Source organism: Typopeltis vanoorti, chromosome 2 (genome assembly GCF_054136105.1).
Source record: "Typopeltis vanoorti isolate ZY-2024b chromosome 2, IOZ_Tvanoo_1.0, whole genome shotgun sequence".
Classification (NCBI taxonomy): domain Eukaryota; kingdom Metazoa; phylum Arthropoda; class Arachnida; order Uropygi; family Thelyphonidae; genus Typopeltis; species Typopeltis vanoorti.
In genome coordinates this window covers 20616522-20638810 of record NC_143550.1, presented here as the reverse complement: position 1 = coordinate 20638810, position 22289 = coordinate 20616522, and the positions used below count along the sequence as shown (strand labels likewise).

Sequence of the window (22289 nt, the reverse complement as noted above, 5' to 3'; positions counted from 1 at the left end):
CTAATAACATTTTCAAATATTTCCAGATTTTTCTTTCTGTTTTGTCATAGCATGGGTGTGTAAGATCTGATTTATTCCAGAAAATCTTGGTGTGTCTGTTAAGATGTCACGTGGATCAGCTTAAGACAGTATATGTGATGATAGAGCTGTAGCTGAACTTCTCTGATATATCTCTGAAATGCTCCTCAATGTGCTGTTCAAGAGATTTCTAAAAATATCCACAATATGGTGTCCTGCAGTCACACTTCAAGATATAATGGATCGAAGTAGTCACCTTATCCTGATGAAAGGAGTAAATACTGTTTAATTTTGTATTCTATAAGGATTTCATCTAGTTTCTTGGAAATAAGGTTAATATTGGGAAGAGTAATAAAATCTTGGACATCCACATTACTGGTGGTGCACCGAGCTAGTTGGATGCAATGCTTGGCTCTTTGACTTACCATCTCGACTTAATCTTGAGTCAAAAATACAATGGTAGTTAATTATTATTTTTTTTTAAGACATTGCAGTTCTTTAACTAGTTCCATCCTTATGAGTAATATTTAATCAGTAATACAAGGATGGGCTCTTGCTCTTAGTGTTGAAATAATGCCCAGTTTGAGGTCTGTAATAGTGAGAAGAGGCGTGTATATATGGGTTGCTTTTCCTTCGAAAATTTTTCATTTATCACATTAGTTATGGTTAAATCAAAAAAAACAAAAGCAAATGGCTGGTTCAAAGGTGAAGTTTATGTTTTGGGAGGCATGGTTACTCTGGATATTGAAAAATCAAACCATCAGTGGTGGTTGCCCATGGCTCCAAATTAAGAAAATGTGAAACCCATCTCTTCTATATTTTTGGTTTGGGATGATATTCTTCCAAGTTTTTTTTTTTCAAATGTTTCTGCATAAAGATTTGCTAATACAAAAGAATGAGGGCCATCGATGTCTAGTTCTGAGTTTTATTTATACATTGTATCACTGTACTTAATATATATACCAAGATAATATTTAAGTGCAGGGATTTTATTGAGAATTTATCCTGCAGTAATATGAGAAGTTCATCAGTCGGGATGTTGATATATAAATTAACCATATCAAAGCTCACTAAAAGTCATGGTCATTAAGTAGAAGTTTTACAAGATGAAATGTGAAAGAGTATATCTTTGACTATGGGGGGGAGATAGAAAGATTGGCTTTTGTGACTTCAGGAGTCCTCACTGGCCTGTCACAGCCATTTAACTTGGCTTCCTGGAACCAGATACTGGTTATGATAGGACAATTAACCTTATCTACACTGCATGATATGGCTATAAACTGCATAAGCTAGACTGGCTAACTCACCTACAATTGACAATCTCCACATATTAGACGAGATTCATACCCAGGTCTTTCCAACCAAAGAGATGTATACCAAATGAGCAACAAAGGCCCTTTTAAAAGTAGAGATTGGGTGCTAATCTGGATAGTTTTTAAAGTTTGACATGCTTTTACTGTTTCGCTATTAGTTTCTTCTATTACATCTGAAGAAATTTTATGCAATAAAGACAAAACTGGTAGTATCTCTGTACTTGAGTAGTTATTACCTTATTTATGTTGTACATTTATAAGGCAGTAACTGTTATAATTATTTTCCATTGATACTTCTGAAGTTCATGGTGCCTATCTTCAGTACTAATAATGTTGCTGAGTTGGCATTTGTTCTAGCTGCGAAATACCAACTCAGCAACATTACTACTTTTTGCCTTTCACCCTGCTGGGTTCCTGTTTGAACAAAAACAGCAAGGGTGATGTTTAACCAGGTGACTCCTTATATAGCATGACATTTCATCATTGTGTATCCTCATTTTCTTTTTCTGTTTAAGTCAACACAAAATACAATGTTGTTGGCTAAATCTCCAACTACTAGCCCATTCTCATTTATTCAGTATCCTGATGGAGATACTTAAATGGGGAGCACCAGAAGAAGGTGCAGATAGGCATTAGATGATATTTTTCCAGTTGGTTCTCCACATTCTTCACATCTCTGGCTTTCACCTTTAAGCGACCCAGTTGTAAAAGATATAAAATTATACAAGTACTCACATCTAAAAACTTGGAGGGCATCAACTTAGTGAACGACTAATTTAGTGATGACTATGCTCATGAAGGTATTTACACAGTGACAGTTACAGATGAATACTGAGCATCATCAACTATTCCTGTAAACAGGTTCAAATATACTCTCAAGCTAAGGAAATTCATTCAGCACATTTGGATGAGAGAGAGAGGCAGAAGAATAGAAGGCTTGATTATCATTTGATTGAGAGAAGTTTTCTGCATATGTGGGTTGTAGTGTAGGATGAGCATAAAGCTGGAGCTTTTTTTCTTCTTTTTTTTTGTTCAGCCATGCCAAATTTTTTAACTTGTACTACTTGGACACTTGCCTCCGATAAGTCTTGAAAATGGTCTGGGTTTTAGGTGAAGTGGAGACTGAAGAACTACATTTCAGCAAGAACTATTGCAGTCATGCCTTCCATATTTAGGTTTTTGATGGCTTTTTTCCTATCAATATTTAAGGTAGATAAAGCTATCAGAAACCTGATAGCTTTGTCTACATGAACTGCATTTACGAGCAACTGAAGATGAAATTCAACCAGAAAAATGCACAAATATTATAATTATTATTTTGGTAACCTCCATGAAGTCAATAGACTCATTGTGGAAGGCTCACTCACCAAGATACATGTCCATCATAATGAAGTTTAAAGTTATTTACATTCCCTGCATGCACTCCACTCACCAACAACTCATGTAAAATATCTACTCCTCACATCCTTGTTCACCCCATCTTTATATAACTTCCAAGGATGTCTTCTCATCTTAACATCCACTCTTTTTATAATTCCTTCTGTATTAATCTGATAGAGTCCCTTAACTAACTTGAAAGACTATCATATTTCCTCTTTTCCTCCTATCCACCAAACTCTGTAATCCACATTCCCTCAAACACTCTTCATAACCAACACTCCAGAGTCCTCATATTACTTTGGTTATTCATATTTGGACCCTCTAGTATTTCCACATCACAATGAAAATTTAAAGATGAAATCTGAGCACAGACCAATGCCTTATATTGAGGCACCACTATCTCCTTATCTCTACAAGTCAAAGAACTTTTTTTTATCATAGCAGCAATATGATGTGCAGTCTATGCAACACTTGCAATGTGCCCTTGGAACTTTAGTCCACTCTCTACCATCATCACAAGATCCCAAATCTCATCCACTTCCTGAAGTACAGCTTCACCAATACAGTATGTAGTCTTATATCTCTTACCCCAAAGTGTAACATCTTGTATTTATTCATATTCAAACTGCAACCCAACTCATCTGTCCAAGCTAAAAGTCTATTCAATCTTCCTGTAGAGTATTAACATCAGCAATACTGCTGATAATTCTTTCTAACATTGCATCATCTGCAAACATTTGAAGATACCCACTCAATTCACATGAAATATTATTAACAAATAAGTTAAACAGTAGGGGCCCAAGAACAGAATCCTAGTCACCTTCCTTTTCTGAGATACTGCTCCATCTCACACACACGCTGATATCTTTCAGAAAGCCAAATCTTTAATCCATCTAACCAATCTGTTATCTAATTATATGTTATCTATTATATAATTCCATTATATGGAATTATATAATAGATAACATATAATTAGATATAAGTTTCATAGTGGCTGAAATGCATAATTTAGAAGAGCTGGTAAGACTATTCATTTCTACATGAGAGTTCTCATAGTAGCCATTTATAAAAGGGGAAATAATACAATCTCAGAATTAGAAAGGAATATTCCAACTGAGTGTTCAAGGCAAGATTTATGCAAGCATACTTAGGAGGTGAAGAAAAATTCTGAAAGAGAAACTTGGAGAACAAACTGGGTTCAGGCCAAACAGAAGTCATCGGGATCAGATTTTCACTTTATGACAAACAGTGAAGAAATTATGGTAATATAATAACATACGACACTACTCTCTAGGTTTGCAACTTTATTTTTTTTTATACCAACTATGTGTGAGAAGCAAAACCTATAATGTAACAGTACTGCACATGGCAAACACCTATATTATAAAAGTAACTGAAATAATATACTTACCACAAGAGAAGCTGCTGCATGCATAAATCGTGCATTGTTATATACACCATCAAACTGGAAATAAAAAAAATTAATTAATAGTTAGTCAAAAAATGGATTCAAAGACAAAAAATGGGTTGACATTGCAAAGTAGAAAATCTCTACTTTGCAATGTACACCATACACCATGGGTTTACTAAGGGAAGGTGATGTTTTAAGCAACTTGCTCACATTCTATAATAATGATACCATTGAGCTAGACAAGGGGGATTGGATACATCATGGTGCTTTTGGATTTTGCTAAGACAGAATACAGCATGGAAGACTGTTGCATAAATTGGAGAATATGGGTTTGGATTATAAAATATCAGTGTGGTTAAGAGGATGGCTGATTGACAGATATCAAAAAGTGAACAGCAAAAAGTCAGGGGGATGAGTCTGCAAGATTTAATGTTAACCAGTGGCATACCACAAGGATCAGTCCTTGGTCCACTGTTATTCAATCTATGCATTAATGACATTAGGAAGGATTTCACAGGTGATATACAGCTATTTGCTAATGATGCAAAGATAGGTAGGATAATCAGGAATGTTGCTGATGTGCAGTACTTGCAGAATGATTTGAATAGGCTGGAATTGTGGACATAGAAGAATGGATGTCAGTTGAATATCAGTAAATGTGAAGTCATGCATTTTCGCATGATGAGATATCTAATGTCATATTATATTAGTGGGATTATACTAGAAGAAATTGATCAGGCTAGGGATTTTGGAGTGTTAGTAAATAGCAAGTTCAAGGGGCATGTAGCAAAGATTGCAAATACAACTCAAAAGATAATTGCAATGTTGAAACAAACATTCACATGTAACGATAAGGATGTCATTTTGCCTCTTTACAAGGTCTTCATAAGATCTCACTTGGACTATTGTGCACAGGTCTGGTCTCCATTGTGATTCTGATAAAGTGGAGAGAGCGCAAAGGAGAGTGTTAAAAATGATATCGGGATTGTGGAATACTGATTATGAAGACAGACTGAGAATTTGTAGATTGCAGATGCTATCAAACAGGAGAAAGATGGGTGATAAGAATGAGACTTACAAACTTCTGAAAGAGTTATTACACATTTTCAGTAAATGAAATTTTTCATGTTATGGAGGGTGAGGAAAGGACAAAAGGGCATCCTTGAAAGCTGAGAATGAATGCTGCTGAGAAGGAGGGGGGGGGGTCTAGATTTTTCTCTCAGAGTGGTGCATGATTGCCAAAGGATGTTGTATGTGCGAACAGTGTGAATGAATTCAAGAACAAGTATGATGGCTGGTGTGTGTGTGTAGTATGTAGCCTTCCTCAATAAGTCCCTGACTGCCTGGAGGTCTCTCTTAATAAAAATAGTAAAATTCTGCATTTAAAAAAAAAATTAATATAATGAATGAGAGGTAAGCATTTTACTTCTTATGTGAACAAAACCAGGCAATTGTTAAAAACCAGTAAATCAAAAATTATTTGAAAAACTAAATCTTTCTCATCCACTAAACTTTTTACTAATGAACCCAGTGCAATTTTAAGGAAAGGATATGTGATTTACATGACTTCTATCCTGGATTAATAGGTGAGAATTACTGGGTGCTGAGATGGGGAAGAAAGAAAAATCTTCAAAAAGATGAAACTATGGATGAATGCATATTCTATTTTCTGAGATCGCAAGAGAAAAGACCTCGATACCGAACAAACGAGGAGATGGCAATTTGGGATTTAGCCGACCAAATTGTATTCTTATTGGCTAAAACTACAATATAAAATGATGGTATGACATGACAGAATTTCATGACGGCTGGGGTGTCACCCGGTTAAAAAACAGCCGACCAAAAACAGCAATGCTATTAAAACTGTTCGCACAGCAGGATTTTTGTTCATGAGATGGACATCACTAATAATAATGTGTTCCAACATAAAAATGAGAATAAGTTTGGATGAAGAGAACACAAAAGAAATGCTTTAAGTTGTGGTTTTGTTGATAACAATATCTTCAGTGTTTCAAATACCTTTCAAAGAATATATATTTTTATATATATTCTTTGAAAGGTATTTAAAGTAGGAAGGGGGAGGTGCTTAAGGGTCAAAGCTGTATAATTGAGAGGGGACCTCCATATAGTCTTTAAAGGAATGTGGAGAACCAACAAACCAACAAGGGCTTCTGACCTGATGTCCAATCCTCACCTTCTCGTGGTGCACCCTGTTAGGTATCTACCTGGATATTGAATGAACGAGGATGGGCTGGCAATTTGGGATTTAGCTAACCAAATGGTATTCTTAATGGCTTAAACCACAATATAAAATGATGGTACAACATGACAATTTCATGCCGGCTGGGGCGTCGCCTGATTAAACAAGGCCCGCGAAGTTTTCACCAGGGAACCAAGGCGAACAGCAAAGAGTCAGCTACTGGAACAAATCCTAAAACACACCCAAACTCAACATCACCAGAGTTAAAGATCGGTAGTATCAACATGAGAAGTCTGAATTGCAAACAAATGGAACTAGCTGAGGAATTGGATAAGTACCAGATCAACATAATAGAGGTGACAAACAAAAATGACAAAAACTGGAGAGATCTTTGAGCAATAAATACAAAATGTTATATTCAGGCAATGACAATCAAGGAAAAAAAGGAGTAGCCATAGCAACAAAATTTTTCAAAATCACTACTTTTTTTTTAATCTAAATTAAGAAAAACTTATGATTGTCCTATCAAACAAAAGTTTAGTGAGAAACATCCTGCTAAAACAGATTTCTTCAACAACACTTCATTCAACTACTGTAATAAGCAATGGAAGTTAGCAAACTCTTAATGGGCTGAGGATTTCTTCTTCTGTTTTTAATTTTTATAATTTTGGTAGAGGGAGAACCTGCTGAAGAGACTAAATATGGAACTTTTCCAAGTTGCTTCTGGCCTCCAATAAGCAGGGCGATGATCTCATACTGTGCAATGAAAGTAATCAATTACCTAAAGAATCACATACACTGATGTCCATGGCAGGATTCAAATCTATAGCCTGCTAGCTGGAGATCAGATATGCTGACCACTCAACCAATTAGTCAGCAACACATTAAAGTACTGAATTTTCTGGGTAAATTGACTACTTTTGAGAGGGAGAGAGAAAGAAAGAGAAGTGCAGAGCAAATTTTTATTACTCTATCAAAAGATGTTCAGATTTGGTATAAAGCAGTGTTTTTCCCCTTTAATAAAAAAGTAACAAAATGGCCATTAAACAATTGCATTATAACATTGTAGATCTAAAGAAAGAAAATGTTCTATGCTCAAATAAATTCAAAACATTCACTAATTTAGTGCAAAGTTAAATTTAAAAGGATCATATTCTTTCTAGAATCATCATCATTATAGGCAACTCCAAGGAGTCCTTGGACTCATCAAGGGAGATCCTAAAGATCATGTCAAGAACTATCCAACATTTGCACAGTACCTATTATACTTTGCTTTGAACTCATTCACAGTCAATGCCACCCACAACAGACTCTGGTAATCTATTCCACTCATTCACTACTCTCCGAGCAAAAAATCTACTGTATATTATCGCGTATAATGCAAACTAGAAATTTTGTTTGAAAACTAGCCCAAAAATGCCATGTCCACGTATAATGCAATCTGTTAATCTTGTTCCATAACATTATAAATAATACAATACGAATTAACAAAAGAAATATTTATTTTAAAACAAAATGTCAAAATCCATTAAATTCTTCTTCATCTTTTGAGTCATCAAACATTTCATTTATAAATTCATCTGTAGGGATTGCATCATCAGTGTAGCAGTTGTCGTCGTCAGCTTAATGCTCTCCATTTTGTTGTGCGTCATCCTCGCTTTCGTATATGACGTGATCTTCGGATCCATCCATTGAATTACTTATTCCACATTTAAGAAATGAACGTTAAATCATTTCAGATGGTATCGAATCCCATGCTTCTTTAACCCAGTTGGTGATTAGGGTGATCTCAGGCTTCTGAAAATTCCCACCTTTTGCCATCTTCACCAAACCAGATGACATCCATTCTCTCCATTTTTCACGTAAGTGATCTTTAAATGGCTTATTCAAGCTGACATCAAGTGGCTGCAAAACGGAAGTTAGACCACCTGGTATGACTGCTAGGTCTGTACGTATCTCACGTGCTTTCTCTTTGCTTGCCTCCGTTAAATGCACCCGGAACATATCCTAGACTAGCATGCTTTGTTGACGTAGCAAGCTACCTGGACGTATGTTCCATACTTGATCCAGCCACAATTGTACACCTTCTTCATCCATCCAACCTTTCTGATTGGCACGAACAATTACACCTGGTAGAAATTTCATATGCTTCGGAATTTTCTTCCTTTTAAATATCACTGTTGGCTTTAATTTGGTTCCGTCTGCCATGCATACTAGAACAATGGTAAAATGCGTTTTTTCATGTCCCGTTGTTTTTATGAAGACACCCTTTTCACCAACTGAGTTTACTGTTCGATTCCCAGGCATATCAAAGTACATGGGCATCTCATCCATATTGCCAATTTGGGAAAGTTCATATCCGTGACACTTCCGTAATTTTATGATAAATTTATGGAAAGACTGCACTTTTTCTTCAAGCTGCTTTGGTAACTTCTGCGCAATTTTTGTTCGGTGTCGTAATGTTAATGCTTTGCGTTCCATAAGTCTGTTGCACCACCCAGGCAAAGCAAGAAAAGATGAAATACCTGGTGTGTCCTTGAATTTACCATTCTTGAGCTCGAAAACAAATTGCATTTCTTGTTACTATAATGCCATCTTGTCACGTCAAAATCCATTCATTTAGCTCTTCTTCGAGTTCTGGAAAGGATGCTACATCTCCACGACGGGCACGTTTTGTTTTGGGGATATTTTCAAGACTGTCTTTTTGCTTACGCCAAAGTCTAATATTACTCTCTGCTACACCAAATTCTCTCATAGCAACACTGCTATGTTCTTCTGCAAACTGCATGACACGCAAATTAAATCCTGCTTCAAAAGATGAACGTTTCTGTTGGCTCATTTTCAGGCTAGGTTTGTTTAACGAATAATATTTAAAATGAACTGTGGTTAAACCGATATACCTAACTGTGCTCTATCGTTCGGCAACGGAGCGCACATCGTATCTGCGCATAAAGCCAGTAATGTAAGTAGCTTTATGCGCAGATACGATGTGTGCTCAGTCACCGAATGAGAGTAGGTCAAGTAGATTTGGTTGCATAGGCATTATGTAGTATATATTGTGTGTGCAAGTCTATACTACCTAATGCCTATGCAACCAAATCTACTTGACCTACTTAAAGTTAGGGGTTTGCATTATATGTGGATCCTAAAAAAATAACATCTTATTAGATGTTATATTTTTTAGGATCCACATATAATGCGGACCCCTAACTTTAAGTAGTATTTTTTACATTAAATTTTTTGCATTATACGCGATAATATATGGTAGTTCTAATACCCTTGCTAACTACACTCTTGCTCAGTTCAGAGACGGAATCTCAAGAAAACTTATTCCTTAATAATGCTGCATTCTAGTAGATAGCGTTCTCTCTCACAGAGAGAGAGAAAAAACATATGAAAAATGATAAAAATTTAGGAAAAGATTAAAGAAATAATGTAAATAGCATATCTAATTTAAGGAAATATGTTTCACTTATGTCTAAAATAACTCATTCTATCTTACACGCTTATAAAAGAATAAACACAATTAACTCAACATTATTAGAGAAAATTCTGAAGAAAAAAAATAAAAATCTTTCCTCAGCATTGAATTGCCGATGTTCACCAAATATCCTTGAACCCTTGAATGATATCCTCGAATTCTGTTTATTCGATTATCCCAAAATCTCAAAGAATGAACATAGAACAATGATGGCCCAGATGTCTTTGTTGGGCGAGCTAACTTTGTGGGATTTTGTGCAGAGCAAAATTTGTGAGACGTATTCATCATGAAAGTCTAAAGATTTGTGAAAGGAGACTGAAACTGGTGAGCGAGTGTGTAATAAATATTTTGAAAGTGAATGCAGAGAAAACAAATTATGTGATAGTAGGGGAGAGAGCATTTGTACATGACAGAAAAATGTAAATATTGGTGATAATACTAAAAGTGCAGTGGTGGAAGTTCAGGAGAATGTAAAAGACCTGAATGAAGAAACTACACACTTGAATGAAGTCCTTCGCAAGTGCGAGATTGAAAGGCTGCAAAACAGAAAGAGGGCAGCTGAAGTAAAAACAGAAAGAAAAAAAAAAGAAGTCCAAAGCCAAAATCGAAGATTGTAAGAATAATCAAGAGAATGAGCATAAGCAAATAATGATTTATGGCAATTCTATGATAAGGGGAGTTCTTCGTGAAAGTGCTTGGCTAATGGCAGATGATATAGTCATAGGGATAGAATGTGATGGATTTATTATTTTCTGGGGGGAGGGATGTTGATGAAATGGAGCCAACAATATTAGAAGTCAGTCAGGAAGATGTTCTTTTCAGTCACTTTGGTGTGAGATTCAGGCCAATAGGACAAAATATAAAATTGGTTGCTGCTATAAGCGATGGGATACCAGCAATGATGTGGAGGACATGAATCCGCAAATTAGTACAATGAGTGTAAGAAATATAATTATTATGGGAGAATTCAACTTCAGAGACATAAATCGGAAGGAAACACAATTTATAACTTACAGAGATAATTACTTGAAGCAGAATGTGACATGGAATCAGGAATACCAGAATGTTAAATCTTGTTCTTTATATGTGAACGTTCGTTTCAGGATTGCAATTATCTTTTGAGTTGTATTTGCAATTTTTGCCACATGGCCCTAAACATCAGTTTCTTCTAGCCTAATCCCACCAATATAATGACATTGAATATCTAATCATGCCGAAGTGAATGACTTTACATTTACTCACATTGAACTGACACCCATTTTCCAATGCCCACAATTCCAGCCTATTCAAATCATTCTGCAAGTATGCATATCAGCAGCATTCCTGATTACCCTAACTATCTTAGCATCACCAAATAGCTGTATGTTGCTTGTCAAATCCTTCCCAACATCATTAATGTAGAGATTGAATAACAGTGGACCAAGCACTGATGCTTGTGGTACAAGACTTGTGCATGGTAAACTCCAATTTATTAAGTCTACCATGCTGTATTTTGTCAAAAGCCTTAACAAAATCCAAAAGTATCATGGTGTAGCCGTTCCCCTGGTCAAGTTCAATGGTAACATTGTAATAGAATGTGAGCAAGTTGCTAAAACATGACCTTCCCCTAGTAAACCCATGTTGTTCATTGCAAAGTAGAGATTCACTGTCAACCCATTTCTGAATGCAAGCCCTAACCAATTTTTCCAAAATCTTCATCACTACTCCTGAGATACTAATTGGCCGATAATTGGATACATCGGTCTTTGCTCCACTCTTGTGCAATGGAATTACCATACATTCTTTCCATTCCTGCAGAATCTTCCCTGTTCTGAGACTCATATTAAACAACCTGGTCAAAGGAATGGCCAGTTCAGCTGAACACTTTTTTTTTTTTAGCACACATGCTGATATTCCATCAGTCCCTATTGCTGAATTCTTATTCAATTTGCGCAACAGCTCTAACACCTCGGCCTAACACACCTGAATTTCTTCATCTAATGAAGAGGTAGAAGTGAGCTAAATGTTGCATTCACCAATTTGATAGCTTTTAACAAAATGGACACTCGTTAGCTGAACAACCTCTTCTACATCTGTAACCCTCACGGCATCTGGATTTAGAAGTTATCCTTTCAGATTCATTCTTTCTTTTACTTGTAGCATATCGATAGAATTCTTGTGAGTTGTCTTTAAGCATGCAGAACCAGTTTCTTTTCATACTCAGACTTTGCTTTCCATACAAGAGATGTGACTATTCTAGCCTGCTGCTTATAACTTTCAAAACTGACGTCATCCGTATACACATAGTATTCCTTCCACATCGGCCTTTTCTTATGCATCTCTTGTTTAATAAGATTACACATCCATTTGACTCCTACCCTATTTATTCTTCAAACTCTCGGGACACATTCTGATAGTGAATCATTTAAGTATTGTTTCAATGCTTCCCAATCATTCTCGATATTCTTTCCATCCAGTAACCAATCCCTTTCCACTGAACTCAGTATATTCTTCAGTTGGTCATAATTTCTGCTTTGTAGTTCAGCATATAACCTTTTATATGCTAAACTACTTTTTAAAGAGGCAGGCCCAAGCTCAGGTGGAGGGATAAGATGACAGAGGATCTTAGGGAGAAAGGATGGAGTCCGAAGGATGCCCTGGACCAGAGAACTTGGAAGAGGAAGGTTAAAGATTCGTGCACTGACCCCATTTAACATGGGATAAGGCAGAGTGAAAGAAGAAGTTCAGCATATAACCTTTCCTGAATGGAACATTCAGAAACTCAATCCCAAATGAGTACCGCATGATCACTGTCACCAACAAGAAGCAAAATAGTTACGTCTTTAACTGAAATGCCCTCTGACACTATAATGAAATCTAACACTCTTTGCCTTCGAGTTCCTTCTGTCACATGCTGCTTGAGGAAGTTGTCCCACAACAGCTCAATAAATGCATTTTCATTCTTCTCATGAGATTCTACTGCTACCCAATCAATATTTCGATAATTAAAGTCTCATTATGATTACTCTTTTCGTGCTCATCTTTTCTATTTGGTGATGCATTTCTTCATCATTAGCAACCAATCCACCAGGTCTGTAACAACACCTCACTATGTAATTGATCTTGTTTGATTCCACCTCACACCAGATGGCTTCATCTCACTGACACATGAAATATTGTTAGTAGTAGTGCTTTATTCTTTATAAAAGAGGATGTGTGGCTAACGTGAGGGCTTAGCAGGTTTGCTAGATATCTGGATAGCAATGAAGTGGAGAGTATCTTGCACCAACAATAGGTCTCAACAGCAAGTCCTGCTTACACATCTTAGGGACCCCATATATTCTGGGAACCAGAGGGCTTGACTCAACATTTTTGTGTTGTCAGACAAATTCAGCATGTTTTTTATGAAGTTGTAGGTCATATTATGGAAATATCCCATGGAGTCATGATCCACTTTTTCATAGGTGTTAGTATCATACAGAAGTGGTTGCATTATTCGTATGTATTTTACTGAATATAACAGCACTAATTGTGAGTTGCTTTTGTCAGCTTTCAGACTATGATGTTATCTTGCTTAAATGTTCTTTAAAGCCTAATAAATTTAGTTTAATCCTTTATCCACGTGTGAGCAAACAAAGTTTGCGCCTGAAAGTATCTTCAGGACTGGGGTAAGGTGGTACAACACCAGAGCAACTCATTGCAAAGGTGGCGCAAGCTACCAACACTCCTGTCTCAGTATCTCCTATAATGCAAAACGCATCTCCTTGCGGATATGTCTAATATTATGCATTAAGGGAAGGGCCACTACCCAGACTAGTTTCGACCTTTATTGAGGTCTCTTCAGTGGGAGCCAGGCCCAAGTTGAGATACCAGGCAGAAGCATTAGCAGGTCTTCTCTACATATAGGAGTTGCCAACTCAACTTGGGCCTGGCTCCCACTGAAGAGACCTCAATAAAGGTCGAAACTATTCTGGGTAGTGGCCCTTCCCTTAATGCATAATATTAGACATATCCGCAAGGAGATGCGTTTTGCATTATAGGAGATACTGAGACAGGAGTGTTGGTAGCTTGTGCCACCTTTGCAACGAGTTGCCCTGGTGTTGTACCACCTTAAGCATGGGAATATAACAAAGATCTGTATTCAAGTTTTGTCGATTTGGAAAAGGCATATGATAAGGTGCCAAGAGAGAAGCTATTCAATACGCTGCAGTTATATGGTGTCAACGGGGCATTATATCAAGCAATACTTAGTCTTTATTTGAGTTGCAAGTCCACAGTCAGAATTGAAGGAAGTACAGGAAGATGGTTTAATGTTAAATCTGGTGTGAGACAAGGATGTACATTATCCCCTCTGTTATTCATTATCTATATGGATCACATTATGAAAGAAAGTGGTATTAAACATGATATCAAAATTGGAGATGTTAATTTCAGCTCTTTGCTTTATGCGGATGATGTTATACTTCTAAATAAATCCGCTACAAGTCTGCAAGATTCTCTGACTAAATTGAATAGCTGTTGTAATAGATATGGTATGAAGGTCAGCAATAGAAAGACAAAGACAATGAAAATAGGCAGAATCATTGAAAATGTCAACTGTATTCTGAATGGAGAACCTGTGGAACAAGTAAAACATTTCAGCTACTTGGGCACGATTTTTACTGAAGATGGTAAATTAAATATAGAAATAGACAACAGAATCAGCAAAGCTGGTATGGTGGGAAGTCAATTGAATAAATTCATATGGAATAAGAGAGAAATTAGCGGGAACACTAAATTAGCTGTATACAAGACAGTGTTCAAACCAGTGTTAACTTATGGATCTGAGAGCTGGGTTAGAAGTAAAACACTTGACTAAAGACTAGAGACCGCAGATATGAGAGTCCTGAGAAAGATTATAGGTGTGAATGGATGGCATCAATGGCAATATCATATTAAAAATGAGGATATTAGGAATGAACTTGACATTGTTTGCATCCAGGAATGCGTTAGCAGAGCTAATCTCAGGTGGTATGGTCACCTAAACAGAATGGGCGAGGAAAGATTAGCAAAACAAGTGTTGTCTGCTAGGTTGGCAGCAAAACGACCCAGAGGAAGACCAAGATATAGGTGGATTGATACGGTACAAAGTGCCTTAGACGATAGAAATATAAGATCTGATAATGTTGGAGTCTTGACAAGTAACAGACTGATTTGGAAGAAAATTGTAGATAGGAAGTTAGTAATGATAATTTTTTCATATAGTACTATCATATCCTGTACACCCCTTGTGGGTACATGGCAGGAATTTGATGATGATGATTTGAGGCAATGACTGAAGAGGTTAGCAGTATCTTGAGGATACAGATTGCATAAAATGTTGAAAACTTCATCTACCGGGATGTTGGTGAATAAAGATACGTCCAGGTTGACAAGAATATCTGTTTCAAAAATGGATGTTTTGCAATTTCGCTGCAAATTACAGAGCGTGTACACACAGGCAATAACTAATGAAACACATGCTTCATGCGTATAATGTTACACATCTTTTAAATTTTGTTATATTTTATAAGTTTGTTTTATGTACTAGCGACTTTGAGTTGTCTTTACCTTTTGTATGCCTTGCAGAAGCCAAACAGCCCAGCTGGTGAAACTTGTTGGCATAATTTATCATTAAATTTATTTAATGATAAATTATGCCAATGATAAAACAGTTTAATCTTATTTTATAATAAATTATAGGCAAATCAGTATCTCAGGAGTGGTGGTAAAATTATTAGAAAAATTTGAAAAAAAGAGAATTTAAGAATGGGTAGATAAAAATATAATCCTGTAAGAGAGTCAACATGGCTTTGTGAAGGGTCGGTCATGCTTTAGTAATTTACTAACTTTTTATAATAGAGTACGAGTTTGATAAAGGAAATGGCTACATGATGATTTTGCAAAGGAATTTGACATGAAACTGGTTAAGTGTCATGTCCATTCCCATTAAGGAGATGGCTGCTGGATAGATAGATATCAAAAAGTGGCATACGGAGGGTCAGAATCGAAGCAAAAGCAGGTGACTAGTGGTGTGCCAAAAGGTTTAGTGCTGGGACCATTGCTGTTTGATTTATACATAAATGATATAGGAAATAACCTAAAAGGAAATTTTTTTTCCCCACCAGAGGTGAGGCCAATAATTGTTGTAACGGTTGGTCAGTAACTTTAGAAAACCATGTAGATTGAAGTGCAGCTTGTTTCTCTGTATATAGTGTATATGCTCCCAAAGATTATCTTAATATAAAGATTGAAACGTCAATTTCCGATTTTGGTTTATATTAAACAAAAGTTTTAATCAAACACGGTAGTTGTCTCCATAATTTTCTAAAATGAAAGGAAATATTCAGTTGTTTGTTGATGATGCGATGTTAGTTAGAGTAATAGTTAATCAAGGCAATGTGGAGAGCTTGCAGGATGATTTAAACAGGCTGTCAATATGGGCAAAAGTTAATGGGTATCAGTTCAATGTCGAGAAATGTAAACTTATGCACTTTGGGATAAATAGATTACAAGCCCTTTATCACATTGATGGTACTGTACTCCAGAAAATAGATTCATTCTTCTGCAGCTTTTGCCACATAAGTAGGGTCGCTGTTTGTGGTGAGTCTCCTCAACAACCTCCTGTCTTCGACTGTAGCCACATCCAAGTTCTTCATCCTCAAGTCCTCCTCCATCTCTTCTTTAGCTGTTTGCACTTCCTCCTTCCTGCACATCTATTTGCATGACCTTTCTTCCTACATACTCTTCCACCCTCCTTATCACATGACCAAACAAACCATCTCAACCTTGCCTCCTGTATCTTTGCTCCTACGTTCGTAACTTTCACCGTTCCCCTTACATAGTCATTTCTCAGATGATTCTTTCTGGTCACACTTCACATCCACCTAGGCATTCTCATGTCCACTACCTCCATCCTGCTGATGTTATTTTTCCTCAGAGCCACAGTTTCCATAGCATATATCATAGCTGGTCTCATTACTGTTCTGTAGATTTTGCCTTTTAGATTGACCGGCACCATCTTATTGCATAGCGTTCTAGCCTTCTCTCTCTCCAGTTCCTCCATCCTGCTTGTATCCTGCATACCAATTCCTTCTCAGCCTCACCATCCTGTTTCATTGTTGAACCTAAGTATCTAAAGTCACTGACATTTCCTTCCAGCTCCAGATCTGTCTCCTGGCTGCCATCCACTTTGCAACACACATACTCTGTCTTACTTCTGATCGGTCTTATACCTCTCCCTTCCAGTACTTTCCTCCAACTTTCCAGTTTAGCTGCCACTTCTTCTCTTGATTCTGCACACAGCACGATGTCATCTGCATACAACATAGTCCAAGGCGCATCTTCTCTCGCCTCCTCCGTCACCACCTCCTTCACAATATTAAACAGGAACGGACTTAATGCTGACCCTTAATGTAAGCCAACTGTCACTGGAAAACTTTCTGTCTCTCCCAGGCAGGTTCAAACTCATGTCTTCACATTTCTGTACATCTCCTACACCTACCTAAATATTTCTCAGGTACCTTCTTCTCCCTTAGACACCTCCAGACTTCTTGCCTTGGCACTATCGTACGCTTTCTCCAGATTAATAAATACCAGATATAGCTCCTGTTGCTTCTCTTGAAACTTTTCCATCATCTGCCGTAACCCAAAGATAGCATCTGTTGTCGATCGACCAGGCATGAAGCCAAATTGCTCATTTGCAATCTCCACCTCCTTCCTCAGTCTTCCATCAAGAACCCTCTCTAGGATTTTCATTGTGTTGGACATCAACTTTATTCCTCTGTAATTCTTACAGTCTTGGGCATCCCCTTTACTCTTGTAGATGGAGACGAGTACTTTCCCTCCATTCCTCGGGTATATTTTCCTGTTGACAAACTTTTATTAACAGGTCCCACAGCAGGTCAATTCCCTCTTCCGCCAGTGCCTTCCATGCCTCCACTGGAATTGTCAGGGCCCACCGATTTTCCATTCTTCATCCTCTTTATGGCTTCCTTCGCTTCCACTCTACTAATATTCTGCAACATCCCCTCATAAGGCTCCCCATCTTCTCCATCTGTTTCTTATATCCACATCCCTCCTTAATACCCTTCCTCCAGAGTCTTTGATCTGCCTCACATGTGCGGTGTCCTTTGATGCCTTATTTCTACATTTTGCCAATCGATAAATCTTTCTCTGTCCTTCCTTTGTTTCTAATTGATCATAAAGGTCTTGATATGCCATGGCCTTCGCCTGTGTAACAACTGTCTTGGCTTCTCGCTTTTTCTCTCTATTCTCATCCACTCTTGACTCGTCCCACTTCTGCTTTGCCTTCCTCTTAACCATCACTGCTTCTTGTACATTATTATTCCACCACCAACCCTCCTTCTGCTCTCTAATCTTTCCAGATGTTTCACCAAGCACCTCAATTGCACAGCTTAGAATTACTTTTGAATTATGTTTCCACCAGCCTTGTACACTTTCTAGTCAATCAGAAATCCTCTCTAACACCTTCTCCCTAAAACGGTTCCTCACGCTCTCTTGTTTTAAGCAAAACCACTTAATTTTCTTCCTCCAATGGCTTTCATAGGTTCTTATCTTCAACTTTATTTTAAAGTCTGCAAATAGCAGCTAGTGTTGCTGTGCCACTTGATCTGTTGGGATTACCTTACAATACTCCAGGAAATAGATGAAGCTAGAGATTTAGGAGTGGTGGTAGACAGAGAGTAAAAGTTTAGACATATTATCAAGTAGAGATAAAGAAGTTGTAATTCCTCTTTATAAGGCCTTGATACACCCACATCTGGATTACTGTGCTCAAGTCCGGTCCCCTGGGTTTTTTGGGGATGTTCAAGTGGTGGAGAGTGACCAAGTGGTGACTGGCCTGTGGAATGTATCCTATGAGAATAGATTGAAGGTGTGTGGAATGCAGAAGATGGTTGATAGGAGAAAACGAGGGGATATGATAGAAACATTTAAGTTGCTTAAAGGATATTGTAGGATAGATGCAGGGGAAATTCAGCATCTGGCTAGAGGGACCAGAATGAGTTGCCACTGTCAGTTGCGAGTGCTTTTTCTGTTAATGGGTTCAAGGAGAAATATGATATATTGGGTCTCCCGTATTGAGTCTTTGGACTGCATGGATGTGCCCATATAATAGTACTAATAAAGTACTAATAATAATAATCAAGGAATTTTCAAAACCTGAGGATGATATTTGCACTGCCTCCAGGGCAGTGCAAATATCATCCTCAGGACCTATACTGCAGCTGGAATAACAGGCTCTACTTATATCATTCAAACAAAATGGTTACAAAAAAGTAGCTGAACTCTTTAAAAATAGATAACCCCCGATATCCTACACCTTACATCAAAGTACAACAGACTGGACTCTCTCCTAAAACAACACAAAACCAGAACAGTCCACAAACCTTTGAACAAACTTTCCACTTTTCTAAGATAAATCAAGGACTTTCGGGATTCTCCCTCCTTCCAAGGTGTCTACAACATCCTGTGTCAATGTAGGACCCAGTATTTTGAATAGACATGGACTGACTACCTTGGTAAGAGGAAAAGAACAAAACATATATTCAGCATGCACAATCAAAAAGTAGACATCAACGGTACAACAGATAGACTAGGCTCTTTCCTAAAACACAAAAATTAGAACAGTCAACAAATGTTTAAACAAAATTTTCACTTTCCTGAGACAAATCAAGGCCCGTTAATATCCACCCTCTTTACTAAGTGTCTACAGCTTCCTCTGTTAATGTGGGAGTCAGTATTTCAGACAGATAGGATGGACTACCTTGGTAAGAAGAAAAGAACAAAAGTACAGGAAAACCTCGCTTAATGTGATTAATTAATCCATCAATTAATGCGCACTAAGTGAAATCGCATTAAGCGAATACAATAAACAATAGGAATAATTATAATTCATCCATCAGTTAGCGTAAATTTGGGAAAAAAATTTAAAGTATAAGCTATATTAGATGATAAAAATCAATTGCTTAAATTTTTACATCTAAACATTAGATTGAGCTACTTTTATACAAAAAATTAAGTAAAGATGCTTGAATCGTGCTCGACTTTTTCATCGTCATGCAACTTGCGATAGCTGGCGATTGTTTATCAAGATTTCGGTGGACTTCCACGCTTCATTCCATATCAGGATCAGCATCAATCAAAATTTCCTTAGCATACTCAATGTGACTGAAAACTAGCTCAAGTTCTTTTGCAGTTAGCTTCTTAGTCATAACATTCTCTTCTTGTTCGCACTCCTTATCTTCTTCATATGCACACTGTTCTTCTAGTTGAAGGAGATTATATTCCCGCTTAACTGTTCTTCTGAATGGGAATCGAGCAAGTTTCTCACACCTTATCCAGTTCACTAAATCCAAGTTCTTTTCCAATTGTGCTGATTTCTTCAATAATGTTAGATCTTGGATTTTGCGCATGATAAACTAACATAAACTTGAGTTTAAAGCCTTCTGCATTGCCTCCTAATAAAAGCGTAAGATGATCTTTAGATTCTTTGTATCCTGGCTGAGATGCTTCAGTTTTAGCTAGGAAACTTTGTTGGCATATGCTTCCAAAAGAAACCAATTTTGTTGATGGTGAATATTTGCCAATTGTCATAATCACCTACCTGAATTATCCTTTGCAATTCTTCAGGAAACTTGGCTGCAGAATCTTTAACAGCACTAATAGATTCCCCACTTATTCTTAAGTTATGCAGTCTAGTTCGATTTTTAAAACAGCTCAAACCATCCTAAACTTGCAATAAAGCTTTCACATTCCTCTTGAAATTTGGTCTCTTTCAAATGAGGTAACATATTGAGAACTTTTGTATGAATATTCCTTGTACTAAGAGGTATTCTATTTTTTTAGTTATAATCCTCAATCCAGAGTGATAGAAAATGCTCCATCTCGATCATTAAATGGTTTCTATTTCAGGTGATCTGCATAGTTAAAGGAGCAGTAGCAACTTTTCCTTGTTCTCTGTATTCTTTGCTCTTATTTAATATAGTCCAAACTATAGACTCTCTGTATCCCAGGTCTCACACAATCATTGCATTACTAGCGCTACTTTCATGTCTCTTAATGACTTCCACTAGATGCAGATTGGCGACAAAAATTTCGCATAACATAAAAACAATCGCGTTAACTGATTAATCACTTGCTAAAAGCAGGAGATAGTATCATTTCACTGAATCACGCTGATTATCGCACATATCAAATTCGCATTAAGCAAGGTTTCCCTGTAAATTCAAGCATAGGTAATCAAGAAAGCAAACCAGCACACCATGCCTGAGATGAAGATGATTTCTTCATTTGGAAGAAAGCCATGCTAATATAAAAGTCCAATTTAAATCATAGAGAATGTTACCAGAAGTTGAAACTACAGAACTTGGTCAACTGCAATTGAACTGATAGTGCAATCCTACAGAAATTTTGGCACACTATTCTATTCCCCCCCCCCCTCCATCAGCAATAATTACAGAAGATTGCAGCAAAGAGAATTAGTGTTGCCCTTCATGCATGTGGTGTCCTTGTTCTCGAGGTCATTTCATTTCATTTCAGCCTTCACTTTAAAGTGCCTTTGATGATTCTATTTACATGCCAAAATGCTGGCATTTAAATAATTAACTATAATAAAAATTATTTTCATGCCGGTTCCAAGTAGTTTCTATTTCATAAATTTCAACATGAATCAGAAAGACAGATTATTGTTGTCTAGCATCCATACTACAATCCTCTTTCTCATGTCAAGTACTCGTGTTGACAAATGAAACACGAGATCATCAAGGTCATGCTAGGATATATTTGCATCAAATGCAAATCAGATACTGCATATAGTAGAGCTCCTATAGAGATGCAGATAGCAACTCCTATGTTAATGTTGAGATGGACTTGGAATGGAGTATAATTTTCAAGAATGACTACCACTCTATAGGTATGTCTTCCTATAATCTGTCCTTATAGAAGATGCCTACATTCCATATGTCGAATCTTTAATAAACTTAAGTATGTCTCCTGCAAATTCACACTGGCTTATATTTCTGCAAGAGGACCTTGATGCTGATATTTTGGTAATTTTCAAGGAAGCACTGTAGGAATGCTACTTTCATTATTTTTGGTGAATCCATCTGACTTCAGGTTTGAGAGGTCTTATGCTTTAATCAGCCTTTGATTTTCCTTGAGGAATTGTGGACAGCTGGTGTGCATCTCTTCCTCCTCCTCCAGAAAAATATCCATTTCAAAAATAACAATTTCATCAAATTCATCTCCATCCAGGACAATGGATATTTTTGTTTTATTTTCCTGTAGAGGAACAGATGTATCCATCTCTCCCAGCAGTCGATCTCAAGGCAAGTCCTTAATTTTTTGAGGTGCACATTTCATTATTATTATTTTTATTATCTTTCTTTTTAAATAACAGGTTTTGATATAGTGTAATAATTTCTGGTTTGATTTCAAGAGTGAAGTTAGTTTTTTTGTTTGTTTGTT

General features: G+C 37.0%; 1 protein-coding gene across 4 annotated transcripts in view; it reads right to left on the bottom strand.

The window, feature by feature from the left end:
• The window catches only part of LOC150108866 (uncharacterized), a 377690-nt gene that overhangs the window by 299699 nt on the left and 55702 nt on the right, over window positions 1-22289 (bottom strand). For all 4 annotated transcript variants that reach the window (XM_090403872.1, XM_090403896.1, XM_090403887.1 and 1 more), the window contains exon 3: window positions 4123-4176. In XM_090403872.1, coding sequence (XP_090259998.1) covers window positions 4123-4176 — 54 coding nt within the window. The remainder of the gene's footprint in view (window positions 1-4122; window positions 4177-22289) is intronic.